This window comes from Microchirus variegatus, assembly GCF_963457635.1.
Source record: "Microchirus variegatus genome assembly, chromosome: 19".
NCBI lineage: Eukaryota > Metazoa > Chordata > Actinopteri > Pleuronectiformes > Soleidae > Microchirus > Microchirus variegatus.
In genome coordinates, this window is record NC_139820.1 from 9,451,304 (window position 1) to 9,466,575 (window position 15,272).

General features: G+C 41.3%; 2 protein-coding genes across 4 annotated transcripts; both read right to left on the reverse strand.

Moving 5' to 3' along the window:
* Positions 1–14,631, reverse strand: LOC310941177 (uncharacterized protein). Of its 2 annotated transcripts, XM_083906301.1 has the most exons (7): positions 14,497–14,576; positions 13,017–13,109; positions 2,320–2,688; positions 1,896–2,021; positions 690–785; positions 557–588; positions 1–472 (listed from the first exon to the last, which is right to left on the reverse strand). In XM_083906301.1, exons 3-7 carry the CDS (start codon positions 2,552–2,554, stop codon positions 320–322), a joined length of 642 nt encoding a protein of 213 aa, XP_083762427.1. In that variant the 5' UTR covers positions 2,555–2,688; positions 13,017–13,109; positions 14,497–14,576; the 3' UTR covers positions 1–319. The 2 variants fall into 2 exon arrangements, with proteins under 2 accessions (XP_083762427.1, XP_083762426.1); XM_083906300.1 differs by lacking the exon at positions 13,017–13,109 and having other exon boundaries at positions 14,497–14,631.
* Positions 6,060–9,733, reverse strand: dnajb1b (DnaJ heat shock protein family (Hsp40) member B1b). Of its 2 annotated transcripts, XM_083906253.1 has the most exons (5): positions 9,260–9,733; positions 6,938–7,530; positions 6,584–6,810; positions 6,462–6,507; positions 6,060–6,260 (listed from the first exon to the last, which is right to left on the reverse strand). In XM_083906253.1, coding segments are annotated over exons 1-4 (1,032 nt in total). In that variant the 5' UTR covers positions 9,471–9,733; the 3' UTR covers positions 6,060–6,260; positions 6,462–6,506. The 2 variants fall into 2 exon arrangements, with proteins under 2 accessions (XP_083762379.1, XP_083762378.1); XM_083906252.1 differs by having other exon boundaries at positions 6,060–6,810.
* Positions 14,632–15,272: the final 641 nt, after the last annotated feature.

Sequence of the window (15,272 nt, forward strand, 5' to 3'; positions counted from 1 at the left end):
ATGTCACCGTGTCGCAGGAAAAGACTTCACTTTGTTCTATAATGTAAAAGCAGTATGTGATTCATTTGTCCCACTGAGGTTTATTCAACATTCTGGAGGACGTACAGGGCAGCAGGGAAGTCACAGTACCACAGTAGTGAGAAACTGCACCACAGAGCATTAGCTCTCTTACAAATGTAGAAAATGATGCACCAAATACCTGACTTGTAAAGGAGGAGCGTGCAATCACTTGGAAATAAGTTCAAATTGTCCTTAACTTGATTAAATACAGCGCAAACAATAGGACAAGATGTCAGCACAGGGACAGAATAAGCTCTGCTCAGTCCAGAGTTTTGGGATCCAGTGCCTGGTAGACAGCAGCATACTGAGTGGGATCCTGAGCACTGGACTCTGGATCCTGTTCTAAAGACTGGAGCTTCACCATGCCCACAGTGGAGGTGCTGCCTTCTGCGTTTTCCTCACAGTAATCGACCTGTGAACGAGTCGACGCTAAGGTTCATTTAAACAGTCCTTTTCAAGAGTCACAAACTTGGAGAATGACTGAATGAACGCTCACCTTGCCTTTGTTCGCCTCAGATCGGCTTTGAACTTTTGAAACACACAAATATACCACATTCATTACAATCCAACGGGTCGAATGGGTTCCCCCCCAAAAAAGTCAAAGAGTTAGAGTTCCCCTGCTCGCTCACCTGAATTGCTCCTCCAGTGTCCATAGAATACGAGAGGGATAAGTGCGCAAACCAGGAGTGCCAGGCTCACAGAAATAATGATGACCATCGTGGTGTCTGCAAAACAGCAGAGTCAGGTATGCATGTGTGCCATTTACCCTACAACAGATCCTCCAAACAAACAATCTGGCACAATCGTCTTTAAGAAAAACTCAGGTATGGGTTACAATAAGGGGGCGAAACTCTGCACAATCATCCAAATATAAGAACAAATCATTTGAGGGCTTGTTAGGCTTGTCTGAAGGGTTCCAAAAGTGTCCTTCTACAAGGGCTGAGGTTCTACCTGGAACCATTTGCTTCTTTCAAGGGTTCTTGGTAACACTAATGGTTCCACTAAGAATCATTTTCATCCAGAAATCCCTTTATAACCCCTTTTCCGAATATAGTTTGAAAAGGGTTCTTGGTGGAACCCTCCAAAAGGGCCAAAGAGGCAGGGGCGCAGCTTGTGAATAGGCAAGGCAGGCAACTGCTTGGGGCCCCGAGCTGATAGGGGGCCCCTCGACACTCGGAGCCTGAGGGCTGTTTTTACTTAAATGTGCAGTGACCAGTCACATCCCCGTCCCCCTTAAAAAACAATGGCCGATTTGCAATGACATCTCAGTAGGAAACCTCCCTAAAGGGGCCCCACCTCACTTTAACCTGTGTGAAGTTATCGTTCTGCAAGTTTGAAAATTAAGAGGATTATTTACAGTGTAAGGCATATCTTTTTTACTGTTCATATATGTTTTTTTCAGTTATTTACAGTATTGTATTGTTCTATTTATTTATATTGTTTTATAAAGTGGGTTCTTTACAGTGTAATGTATTTTTTACTAAGTTTATATCGTTTTTAAAAACTATTTACAGTATTTTATTGTTCTTTACATTTATAGTTTCACATACTTTTTAATTACAAGGTTTTTCCATGTTATTTCAATCATTTCGAAAAAAAAAAAATATTTTGAACTCATACATTTTTCGTTGGTGTCAGATTATTTGTAACATAATAGTGATGAACACTGGTTGGAAGGAAGGTCCCCCTGGGAATTTTGGCTTAGAGCCCCTACAGACTCCGGAATCGCCACAGCAAAAAGGGTTCTCCTAGCCGAAGAACCTTATATGGTTCTACTTAGCACTTTTATTTCTAAGCGTGTAGGGAGACAGCAGCTGACGGTGACTGTGAAATACCTGTGAGGTTGCTGGTTGTGCGCTTGTTTGTCTTGTCAGTAGTGGGTCGTGGCGCCGCCGCTCGGGACGATTTTGTGGTAGATTGAAAGCTGCCATGGGGTAGAGATCCAGGAGGAACAGTGGGAGCTTTGAAGAAAGCAGGGCAGAGGACTCTGTGTTTGCGTCTGTGTGTGAACTCATGTGACTTCCTTTGTGCGAGCGAGGACGCATCACAAGACATATATTATGGGTAAATATGATCATTTCAATCATTTGAGCCAAACAAGTTCTAACAAGTGCTGGCTACACGAGAACATTATTAAGTTCAATATTTGCCAAATTTATATGAACAAGGTTATCTGTTAAAAGTCGATAAGTAAACATTGATCAGTTGTATTCAGTCATTTCTATCTCCCATAAGCTGTTTACCTAACTGAAATCTTACCATCCAGAACTAAGAGGTCGATCTCCTGGTGCAACACATTAAAGGTTTTCTCTACTCCACAGCAGTATCGGCCAGCGTCTATTCTCATCAGCTTCTTTATGGTCACGTTGAAGAGTCCATATCCTTTGTTGACCTCCATGCTGTACTTCCCCTCCCTGCTGGCGTCGGCCCGCTTCTTCTCCGTCATTTCGACGACGATGTTTTCTCTGGAGCAGCCTCCTTTACAGAAGTACATGTTGTTGGGTTCTGTGTTGTTGTTGTTGTTGTTGTTGTTGTCGTCTTTGGTCCCGCCGACGGAGCAGTGGATGGAGACCTCACCTCCAACATGGCCGCTCACTTCCAGCACTTCTGACGTCCTGACACTTACGGCTGTTGCAGAAGACAAATAAGCACAAATCTTTCCAAGGTGTTTGAGGTTATGCATTGATACTAATTCAATCTCATTGTTTAGTAGTGATTTCTTAAGATTTCTGGTGGCATCTGTTTAGTTTAGTTTTCCACAAGGCCTGGTAAAAAAGGGGGAATAGCTAGCCCCCCGGTATGGGGTCGTACCTATGATCCCCGATCGGGGTGCATCAGACCTTTTGTTTTTTTAAAAAGAGTCCAGTGTTCCCAGGTTTTCCCAAAAAAGGTCCTATGTTCCCCAATGGGACCCTTTAAAAAAAAAAGGGCCCCATGTTCCCCGCTTTACCCGGGAAACATAGGGAACATAGAACCCTTTTTCTAAAAAAAAGGGTTCTCATTGTTTAGTAGTGATTTCTTAAGATTTCTGGTGGCATCTGTTTAGTTTAGCTTTCCACAAGGCCTGGCAAAAAAAGGGAAATAGTCGTACCTATGTTCCCTGGTCACATACAAAGCGGGGAACATAGACACGGCCCCCCTGGTATTAACCCACAAAACCTAGATAGCTAAATTGAGTAATTAAAGGAATATGTCACCGAATTGCATTTGGCTTTGTATTAATAGGGGTAGTATTTTTAAAAAATTGTACTTTCCAACCTCAACCATATAAGGTTCTTCGACTTGTCCTCATAGGAGAACCCATTTTGGCCCCAGGTAGAACCACCAAGAACCCTTTTAAAACCCTTTATTCAGGAAAGAGGTTTTAAAGGGTTCTCTGGATCATAATAGTTCTTATTGGAACCATTAGTAACCCTTGAAAAACCCTTTCAGTTTTTTCAGAAGCAAATGGTTCCAGGTAGAACCTCAGTCCTTGTAGAAGGACCCTTTTAGAACCCCTATTTCTAAGAGTGTACTACCCACACACATCAATAGTGGTCCTACGACGCATACGCACTGCATTTGCCCACACAAAAGAGATCACCTGACAAAACTGCAGTAAAAGCGTCGCCTGTCTTCTCAATGATCAAGCTTTCAAAGACCAGTTCAAGGACAAGACCGATTCCCTGGTCATGAGTTGAAGTCGTTACTAATCCTGAACTCAGGAGGCCCCATTTGCAAGAATACGGCATGAAAATCTCATGCTGTATTTTCACGTGGGCTCACCCACAAATGTTACGGTAATTTGACAACAGCACTGATAGGAAATGCTCAGAACAATCGCCACAGTGACATCTGTATTCTCCTTGTATTCTTCAGACAATTTCCAAGAGAATTATCCACATGTAAGTGAGCATTATGAGCACTGACCACAACCTGCAGAGGATTAAATTCCCCTGGGGTTTAACCACAACTTACTAAAGACAGATTTGGATCAGAGGTAAAATGTCTTCAAGAATTGAAGAGAAAGCACTTAAGAGCAAACAAATCCCTGCCACGTTTCTCAGTGTCAATAAACTCAAGTGGTGATGTGATTTGGGAAAAAAAAAAATCATAATTGGTCCTTTGCTTTTTGAGTGATGCTGACAAACACAGACAAAAACATGACCTCCTTGATGAATGTAATTAAGACCTGGATGAATGAGAGACTAAACAAATACGAGTGGAACGACGCTGATTCACACAAATAAACGTTTTTTTTTTTTAACATAATCTAATTATAATTCATGCTGTTCATTGAACTTGATGCATGTGATCACTCCAATAAGTATGTCCCAATTGTTTTTTTTTTTTCAAATTCTAGGACAGTATCTAGCAAAAATACTAGTAGTCTTGCATGTTTTTCTCTTATTAAAACATCACAATATAGATTAACTGATTACGGTAAATAATTGAGGTTGAAGTTGAAAACAAGTTTAACAGGACATTTATACTTTTATACATGTATATATAACAATAAAGCACAAAACCATTGTATGAAAAGTTATCCTTTGTTTTCTCTGATACAACAAAACTCACCCAAGAAGCAGTAAAACACGACAAGAAAAAGAATCCTCATTCTTTATCCAGGTTAAAAATTGAAGTGAAAGCAAATTCACGTCCAAAACTTGTCAGAAAAATGTCACTTGCACCAAATGTGTCATCTGAGATGACAGTGCCATAAAACAACAGAGCCTAAAGGATGGTAAAAAGATATGATTGAGTGAGCAAATGAGTGCAGCAGCTTGTTGGTCCTTAACTGATGTGATCAGTAAAGGGGCATGGTTCTGTCTGATCATGCCTCTGAAAACGTGTATTCCAAGCAGAGAAAACTTCTCTCTCTCTCTCTTTCATTTTCGCCTCACTCTGATCGGAGGAGCCAGCTTTTGTGTTCGCGTTTATTGTTTGCAACCCCCCCCCCCCCCCCCCCCCCGTCTGCCTCGCCGCATCAAACCGAACAGTCTGTTGACTGTGTCAGGGGTGTCAGAAGACAACCTGAAGGCTGCCCCATAAAGCGAGAACGCTGCAATTCGACAAAGAAATCGTGTTTCAGAAAGACATTTTCCCGTACAACATTTCGTTTGTTCTAAATTGCCCTCCTTCGGTGAGGAGGCCTGAACACGTTACACCTGACTGAGACCAAATTCAAGGATGGACTTGTGTGCAAATATTCATATCGAAGTGATTGATGAAGAATCACAAGTCTGCACCGCAACCTCCAACTGTGGCAATAACATCATACGAGTCATTAACATCACATTAGCCACAGTGTGAATGGGAGTAATAGCTGCATGAAGGGAATCGCAAGACTGTATTATCAGTGGTCAGTTTAGTTTCACTTCTTGCCTGAACGGTCAATCCACTGGCGTTTACAATCTACGCATGTGCTAAGCTGAGCTCAAGATGCTCGACAAAAGATACACATTGAAGACATTGACAACTATCGCTCAGAGAACTGACGCTTACTGGATATTTTACAGTTTCTGAAGTAGGCAGACTGGTCGGCCTGCAACAATACCATCATCGAAGTCACGTTCATCCGCCTTTCTTCAACATCCCGAGGCATGGGTTCAACCTCAGCAGGTCATCTCGACTCCGCCTCCCACGCTAAATGTCTCGAGTTGCTGCCATGTGATTTGCTAGAAAGTTAAGAGACAATCTTAAGCACACTAATCAGAAATCACATCACGATGTCAAGAATATCAATTATAATTCTTACCAATTATCACCATGACACTTTCATCCCATGACGGTAAAGACATTCTAAAGATTCCAAAACAACTGGATTTGACACGGTCACGTCAGAAAATTGAAATGCAAGCGTCTTTCACATTTTGAAACAATCGGATTAGAGACGCATTCTGCCGATTATACCGTTTCAGTCATTAATGGCATCATATGGTATGTGAAAGGACATTGCGTGACATAGGGACAAACACACTACTGAAGAAAACAAGTGTTGATGTTCACAGCTCTAATTTTCTTTTTTTTTTATTATTCAATAACGTTTGACAATTCTGTCCAATAATAAGTGCAGCCTCTTGTTGTACCATCCATGGACAAAATGGATTAGACCATCACTTCTTACCCCATGTGCTGTATGGCCCGCCTTTGCCATGTTTCTGAACAAAATGATTTCTTTGACGAATCATTTCTCCTGCATTTTGCACTCCAAGTCCCATCTGAAGCATATAAACAATCAATGGCAAATCCTCAGGTTGCAATTTTAGACAAAATAGAAAACTTCCTCAAAAATAACCTATACAACCCCAACAACTGTTCCCACATGATAAAGCATTTGGTATACTATATACACTTAATTTCATCAAAATATAATCTATTTAGAAATGTTTACACAAGGAAGAAAAAAAAATCATATTTACATTTCTTTACTTTATTGACTGGTGGGCATTTAACCGACCTTAAGTCCTAAAAAATAAAAAACAAAATAAAAATATTGACAAAAATTTGTTGGCAGGTTAGTGCAATAGTCCATCTTCCTCACTATCGTGGTAGGACCTGGGCGATGGTGTCCCGAGCACTCTGACTGAGCCTTTCTGGGAATTTGACCTCAAACTCCACAATCAGGTCACCGCGACGATCGGGCCGCTTAGGATAAGGAAGCCCTTCACCGCTAATCCTCCGCTTCATACCTGGTTGTGCTATATCTGTAGTCACGGTCACTGTTCTGCCACCCAGTGTGGGTGCATTAACTGTGCAGCCACACAAGGCCTGATGGGAAAGAAGAGAACAAACAAAAGAGAGAAACAGAATATAAGACCTTGCATACTTATGGATGTATTAGTAGTTTTTTTGTTTAATGAACTTCAAGGACTATTGCTGAGTACTTTTTACTTACATCTCGGAGTGAAATCTTGGCTGGGTAAACGATGTCTGAGCCGTCACGTTTGAACACTGGATGTTGTTTGTCCTTCAACACAAAGACCACGTCAGCGGGAATGTTGGTGGGAGTCTCATCCCCCTCTTTAGGAAATGTGATTTTGGTCCCCTCCTTCCACCCTTTCTTTATCTGCACCTCCAGGATTTTATCTTCTGCCCTCACGGATCGCCCATCGGGGTTCAGTCTTTTACGAGAGATCTTCATTTTCTTTGTGCAACCTGACAGAACTTCCTCCAAGGTCACGGGCAGATCGCGAACCAGAGGAGGGTCCTGCTGCTTCTTTACGACACTATTGTGACCGCCCATGCCACCCATACCAGAGCTGTATGAGCGGGGGAACCCGCCGAATCCAGCTCCGCCCATCCCAAAGCGGGCGAAAGGGTCATCAGTGTCCATGTCCTCATCCATACCCCCATTGCGGCCACCAAAGAACTGTTCGAAGGGGTTACGCCCACCAAAGAACTCTGAAAATATGACATGAGGGTCTCCTTGGAAGGTGTAGCTGAAGTTGCCAGGTTCGCCACCACTTGAGGGGCCTCTGCCTTTCAGACCTGTGTAAGAGACAGTCATTTAATTCATTTCCACAACGTTAGAGCTTTATTTTCCCGTTCCTGACGCACAGAGGAGCTGTAACAGAATGCTTTCTCTTGTTACCTTTGCTAAAAAGGTTAAGTTTCTGGTCATGTATGACTCATCAGTGCGACTCAAAACTAAAAGAAATCAATTGTTGACCTTAAAAAAAACAGGGAGTGTACTGCAACGTGGGAAACATAGCATTCTTGAGCAGAGGTTTGTGCACGCTGAGTTACAACAACTAAACACATTGCGTGTCGATGCACGCCCATTTCTGCTCCTCTCCAGATCCAGGACAAGGTATTTCTCAACGTCAGAAATTCAAGGATATAAGATAATCAAAAAAATATAGATTTCTCATAAATGTAAATATACAACATTAAAATAAAGCAGGCCCTGGAATGGAATGCCGACTTGTCCAGGGTGTACTCCGTCTATTTAGCCCTATGTTAGCTGGGATTGCTTACAGTGGCCCCAGCAACCATTCGTGCATAAAGGATAAAGCAGTAGAAACTGGATGAATGAATTAAACTAAAGCAAAACTCATAAACGCTAGCATTAGTTAACATTAAGCCTAGGTTATAAACCACTAACTTGAGCTGTAGTGGCTACATTTGTAAGCTGATGTCACTATTTAGCATAAAGTTCAAATTCAAGTTCAACAGGTTTGTGATGAAAAAGAATATTGTTGCCGTTTCTCATTCATCATTATAGTGATATTTGCTTTTAGCATGAAGCTTAGGAATGTTGTGGTATTCATCCAGTGCCGTGGAAGCTGGAGGGCCCACCTCAGTCACGTGATAACTGGATCCCTAGATTACTAGATTTAAACCATATTCCAAGACTTGTTAATGTTAAGTTTCCATTCATGTTGCTTAATGCGCATTAAAGGCTATCAGGAACGAGTCTGTTTCAATATTTAATGGCCAAGTTTCTGGAATTACCATTATGGATGTATAGATGTGACATCATTTTGACTTGTCATAATTTCATTTTCGACTGACTTCCAATTCCAAAAATAGTCAAAACTAGTTTCAGACATCTGTAACTCAGTCTTTTACTGGAGAAAATGACGTCACCGATTACACATTATTCAGTTTTTACTAGTACATTCAAACTTTTTTTTTTTTTTTAACCAGTCATGTGAGTTTGATGATGGTAATGAACTATATATCTGGAATTAGACACCTACAGTTCCGTTGCAGACATCCGGAACTGAATTGTAGATATCGCTGTCATGACGTGCACCATACACGTGACGTCATTATGACAAGTTGAAACTGATGTAACTATAGTTTAACGACGTTGCAGATATCGGTCGTGAATACCCCGACTACCGATTAACCGTCTAAACCGTTTGCCTCGTATCTTAAAGGACCTAAATAGGGTATTTCTTCTCAACTCGGGAATGCTCAGTGATGTCGATTAACACCTTAATATAGAGCAGGGTCGCTGCGTAGTCACCGCGCCGCCATATTGAAACGCACAATATCAAGTACCGTGTTTATTCTTGTAACAGAGCCTCGCCTTTTCCTGGTTCAACAACAGGATAAGTCAAAAAGCCAGAGCAGCTGGCAGCTGACGCCGCCGCCATTGCACACAGAAACGAGACGACTGTCAAGTGTTACTTTCGTTTTGACGGTGTTGCAGGTCACTTCGAAATAACAACTCGCTTAAGTCCACTGTTAAACCGTTTACATAACTTACCCTCTTCGCCGAAACGATCGTAGATGTCCTTTTTCTTTGGGTCACTCAAAACATCGTAAGCTTCGGCAATTTCTTTGAATTTATCCTCGGCTCCCGGTGACTTGTTCTTGTCGGGGTGATATTTCAGAGCCTGCTTACGATACGCTTTCTTTATTTCGTCCTCCGACGCCCCTTTCTTAATCCCCAGAACGTCGTAATAGTCTTTACCCATATTTTTGTGTTTGTTTTAACCACGCAGCTGCTTTAGAGGCTAGAGTTCTTGTTTTTCTTCTTAATTAGCGTTTCACGACAGTGGGCATCCGTTATGTCGCATCACCGCAGCTGTCCTTTGATGAGGCGTTCAGCGAACTTTGTCAAACTTTGTCCTCGAACGTTGTTGTCTTTAAAGTACAGTTTTTTAAGAAACTGTAAGTTCAGACGTTGCGGTTACTCGTAGCCGGTCCTCTTCTGCGCCACTCGCCTCGTTGTCCCCAGGCTACTTTATAAAACCCCATGGAAACTTCCAGAGTTTTCCATACTAAGCTCGAACATTCAGAGCAGTCCAGGTTCCACAGAGACACGCCCACACGCACGTCATCTCATGCTGCGTTCAAATCTGTCGGAATTCAGGTCCATGCATGGTACCATGCCCATCCGCTGATCAGCCTCCCACCCAGAGGCGATTCTAGAGTCTGCAGGGGCCCTAAGCAAAAATCCCCAGGGGGCCCTTCAAACCAGTGTTGTTCATCACCATTATTTTACAAATAATCTGACACCAACGAAAAATGTATGAGTTCAAAATATATTTTTTTCGAAATGAATGAAATAACATGGAAAAACCTTGTAATTAAAAAGTATGTGAAAATATAAATGTAGAGAACAATAAAATACTGTAAATAGCTTTTAAAAAACTATATAAACTTAGTAAAAAATACATTATACTGTAATGTATAATGTATAAAACAACATAAATAAATAGAACAATAAAATACTGTAAATAACTGAAAAAAACATATATAAACTGAGTAAAAAAGATATGTTGCAGAACAATAACCTCACACAGGTTTACGTGAGGTGGGGCCCCTTTAGGGAGGTTTCTTACTGAGATGTCATTGCAAATCGCCCATTGTTTTTTAAGGGGGACGGGGATGTGACTGGTCACTGCACATTTCAGTAAAAACAGCCCTCAGGCCCCCTATCAGCTCGGGGCCCCAAGCAGCTGCCTGCCTTGCCTGTTCACAAGCTGAGCCCCTGCTCCCACCCCCACTTTGGCAAGCAGCAATGGCTAAACTTGACCATCCATCAACGATACAGATATCAACATCATAATCAGAGGTACCAGAGGTCAAAGTACCACTGTGTTTGATTATGTAAAATCTAAATGATTAAATTAAGCAAAAATACTGGTCTAAGCTCCACTGGCACTGAAAATACCTTGTTCTGATGCTGCTCAAGCCTTTGAGATTGCAGAAAGAAAAATAATAATAATACAAAAAAAATATTATATATATATACATACACATAAAAAATACATACCAACACATATATATACTAATTGTCATTCAATAATATATACTCGTTATAATTTGTGTATATTTGTCACGTATTGTAATGTTTGCAAGAAATTTTCAATAAATGTAATTTAAAAAGGAAAAAAAAGTGACCTCTCCGTTTCCTTAAATCTGATTGGACACAGCGTCGAGAGAAGGGGGCGTGCTCCTCTGACTTTGGCCGTTTTTGATTGGCTGCGGCGCCCACGTAACGCCCGCCCTATGTGGCCTCAGCGGTTGAATATCACTCGCTCTGATTGGTCGTTGCTCTGTCAGTCAGCGGTGATTTTGAGGAAGGGCCGTGCGCTGCCAAGATGAAGCACTACGAGGTGAGTGGTGTCAATGAAACCTTAAACCCTTAATGGGGACGTCTGGCGGAGCCAAATTTGAATGAGTTGCATCCAAATGTAACATTTGTGAATGTTAAAACCAACAGAAGAGCCTGAATTAGGGGTTTAACCATGGACAGTGAGGCTCGCACGCTGTAGCAACACTGTCCACCGCGGGCTGGTTGCTATGGCCGGGCTATTGTGACCTCCCGTTCACGGTAATTAGTTGTATTTACTTTGCAACGGTCGCGTTGTAAGTAAAGCTGCAGCCACTCAAACGGCAAAATGATTGCCGTGCCGTGTGTTTGCGATGGCCGCCACTATCCGCAATGTAATACTTGTCTCTCTGTGTGTGCTAATGCTCAGCATTAACGCCGTCTCTGGCTGGAACGACTCATGGCGCTTCCTAACTCGTTATTACCCAATAATGCAGGTGAACAGTCAAGTGTGGCATTTCATTATGATGAGTAAAGGGACGGGTCGGTTTAAAGAAAGGAAATAAATAAAACTTTAAATATATGGAATAAAGCAAATGATACATGTAAATATACCAATAGTGTATTAAGATGCAAGTCAGTAAAGTACATAAGTAGATTTGTATTTTCGTAACATTATTGGATTTGAATTATAGCACGTTTCCACCGGCTTGATTGGCTTTGGCACGGCATGGTTATTTTTGCGTTTCTACTAGCAATAGTATCTGGTACCTTTTTTAGTACCTGCTCTGGCGACACAAGACTTTGACTGAAGTCGGTCAAAGTCACGTCGGTTTCATGCAGCCGCACGGCGACGGCTCCGCCCACGTTGAGTCGGTACTATTTTGTAGTGGAAAATAGGGGTGGGGGTAAAAAATCGATTCACATAGGAATCGCGATTCTAATCATCCACGATTCTGAATCGATTCATAAACTTCAACAATCGATTTTTGAATATATATATAGATATATATATATAGATATATATAGATATATATATCTATATATATATACATATGTGTGTATGTATATATATACATATGTATATATATATATATATATATATATATGTGTGTATATATTTTTTAAGTTTCTATTTTGAAATTTGTTATTTGTGTACAGTTTATTTTTGTAACTTCTGGGAGAAAAAGGCAGCTAGCCTAAGCTTTTATTTATGCAAGTTATTTTTTTGTACAGTAAGTAAGTTTTTATTTGTTTTGAATGAATAAATGTTAACTTTTGTCTTAAGTTTGCCTTTGTGTGATCACATTATCACATTATCTTATACAAACTGTATTGTTTTGATGCCATAATTTGCCTTAACACACTATGCATTGCATACAATTTTGAATCGATTTTGAATCGAATCGGGATCCTAAGAATCGGAATCGGATCGTGAGCCACCCAAAGATTCACATCCCTAGTGGAAAACCAACCTAAACTGTGCCGTGCCGAGCTGGGATCATAGGTGGAAAAGAGGCTATAGGTCCATGTTGGGCAACCTTTTTCAGCCACACTGCTCACTCTCCTGCACTAAAGTCCACAGAGAAAATCGCAGTTTTTAAACTTGCGTGGACACACAAGCTGCTGGTCTACTGCTGCTTTGATTTGTTAAGTTTCAGTTTCAAACGCAGAGGTCACGAAATGGCACATTTGAAGTTACTGGTAAGACAGCAGGGCGATTAACAACTGCTGTGTGCCACGATGCAAAATCACTGACATCCTCATGGACTTTGGTGCAGGGAGAGAGTGGATCGCAAAGTTTCCAGCAAGAAAAGGGTGTCGAGCAGCAAGATAAAGCAGCACACAACCTAAAGATATTGTAGATTAAGCGGACGCTGCGTAGATTTCAATAGACGAGCACCTAAACCAGTTAACCGATCAAATCAAAAGTGCAGTTTCTTTAGCACTTCCTTAAACCCACCAGACAGGATCTGAAGCAGTCTGACAGAAACTGATCCAACCAGTGGCTGCGCCGGTTCCCCTTCTTCCTGTCAACAGCTATGGTTTTTGTAACCTATGAGGGTCAGAACAACATTTAAATTATGAAATGAACTGATTGAGAGCACCACTGATTAATTTGGTTTAGGTAATAAACACCCTTACTTAATAACATTTAAATGAAGCAACACATGGAAACTTATTTTGATTCAATATTTGTTGTTATTCACACGTTGTATTCCACCTATCATTTGGCATTCACTCTGCTGTCAACCTTAGGCTACTCTGTCAAAACCCTAGCTTACATTACACAGTCAGCCAGTCAGCAAAACTACTGCCCTGTATAGATTTGACACATGTTTGAAGCTGCTGTGTCTTATTCAGGCTTATACTTTCACACTCGCAAGATTCCCCCACATTCTGGAGGTAAAAACCCATGGCATGTTCATACAGTTGCAGGTGAGGTGTGTATTTTACAAACGGCAATAACCACCCGATTAATCATGTAGCAGTTATCAAGATGGTACGTCATGTGACCATAGTACAAAGTTTTGCAGTTGATGTAACACCATGCAGCGACAGTATATAGGTGCAAAGGTTTGGGCATTTGCTGCCAGACATGTGAAAGTATTATCATATGGACACCAATAATCAACTGTTGACCTTATTCAGAACATGATAGTATCGTTTTTAGTGTTAACATGAGTTGCTGATAATAATATTGCATTCATTTTTCTGTTTTCATGTTAGAGATCATACACTCTTAGAAATAAGGGTTCCAAAAGGGTCCTTCTAGAACCATTTGCTTCCGAATAAATGGGTTTTCAAGGGTTCTTGGTAATGGTAATGGTTCCAGTAAGAACCACTTTGATCTCGAGAACCCTTTAAAAATCCCTTTCCTGAATAAAGGGTTTTAAAAGGGTTCTTGGTGGAACCCTCAAAAGGGTTCCAGGTAGAACCTTTATAAAAAGGTTCTACTTGGAGCCAAAAAGGGTTCTCCTATGAGGACAAGCCGAAGAACCTCATATGGTTCTACTTAGCACAGTTGGAGGACGCTCCACACAGTCTAGCTGGTTAAACAAATTGGGCCACTGTAGAAACATGGTGGCATGAAAGGCTTATTTAAAAAGCTACAGAAATCAAACTATTAAAATCGGTACAAACGTGCAAATGGGTACTGTATTGAATTTTGGCCACTAAATCCTAAAAATAAGTTTACATGCTGGACCTTTTACATTGCACGATTTCCAAACTAATATTGAACAAAAAGTTAGCAATATCTTGAAATTATAATTGAACTCATAGTTTCATTGCATTTACACCAGATAGCACCAGAGAGCTGCGTCCGCTTCATAGTGATCTGCCTCACTTTCACACTGGAATGCCATCACAGTCTGGCAGCGTACGTCTTATTCAGATTTTTACCGATTAAAAAAACAAACAAAAAAAACCCGCCCTCTTACCTTTTTGACAAAACAAGTTGGAAAGAAGTCAAGGTTTTAACATATTTCTCCCAGATTTTTTCTCCTCACCCAACTGTCCGTTACGACCAAAGACTGTCGCTGCCAGACGGAGACTTTATATAGATGAGAAGTGGGAGGTACAGTGGCAAGTGGGTATGCCTGGCACAGAGGAGAGTGAGATGAAGTTATTTCCATGACCCCAGTGTCATATGTCCTGCTCATTTTAAATGTACATGGGTGTTCTGTTTATCCAGTTATAAATCAGCATCATGACATAGTTTGAAATGGGCAAGATACAATTAATTCCATGCGAAATGAATCCAATCATGTGCACAAAAAAACGTTGATCCTAAATGTCTTTTGTTGCCACATGTGACCGTCTTTCATTCATGCAGGGAACTGTGTTGTCCAGACTGCTCATCGTTAGAGAATGAACGGGGTGAGGGGGAAGCCTCGAGTTAATCTGGAATATGATCATCCCTCAATGGCAGGGGAGCGCGGCCTGCTCAGATTGTTTTTAATAAGCAGCAACACGTTTGGGAAAGTCCAGCGGATGTGAGACCCTGAACTGGGCCTCTCAGGTGTGCACGGATGTCAGTCAGAGAGGGAATGACATCACTACACAGGCATAGATGGGTGGGGAACATAGAGTTAGTGGCAGACATTTATATTTAGTGAGAAGAGGAGGGGGGTCAAATTAGGAAATGGGCGGGTGGACTCCTGTTTGTCATAATAACCAAACTCCCCTCCATCTTCCCACTTAGCCAAGGCTTGAG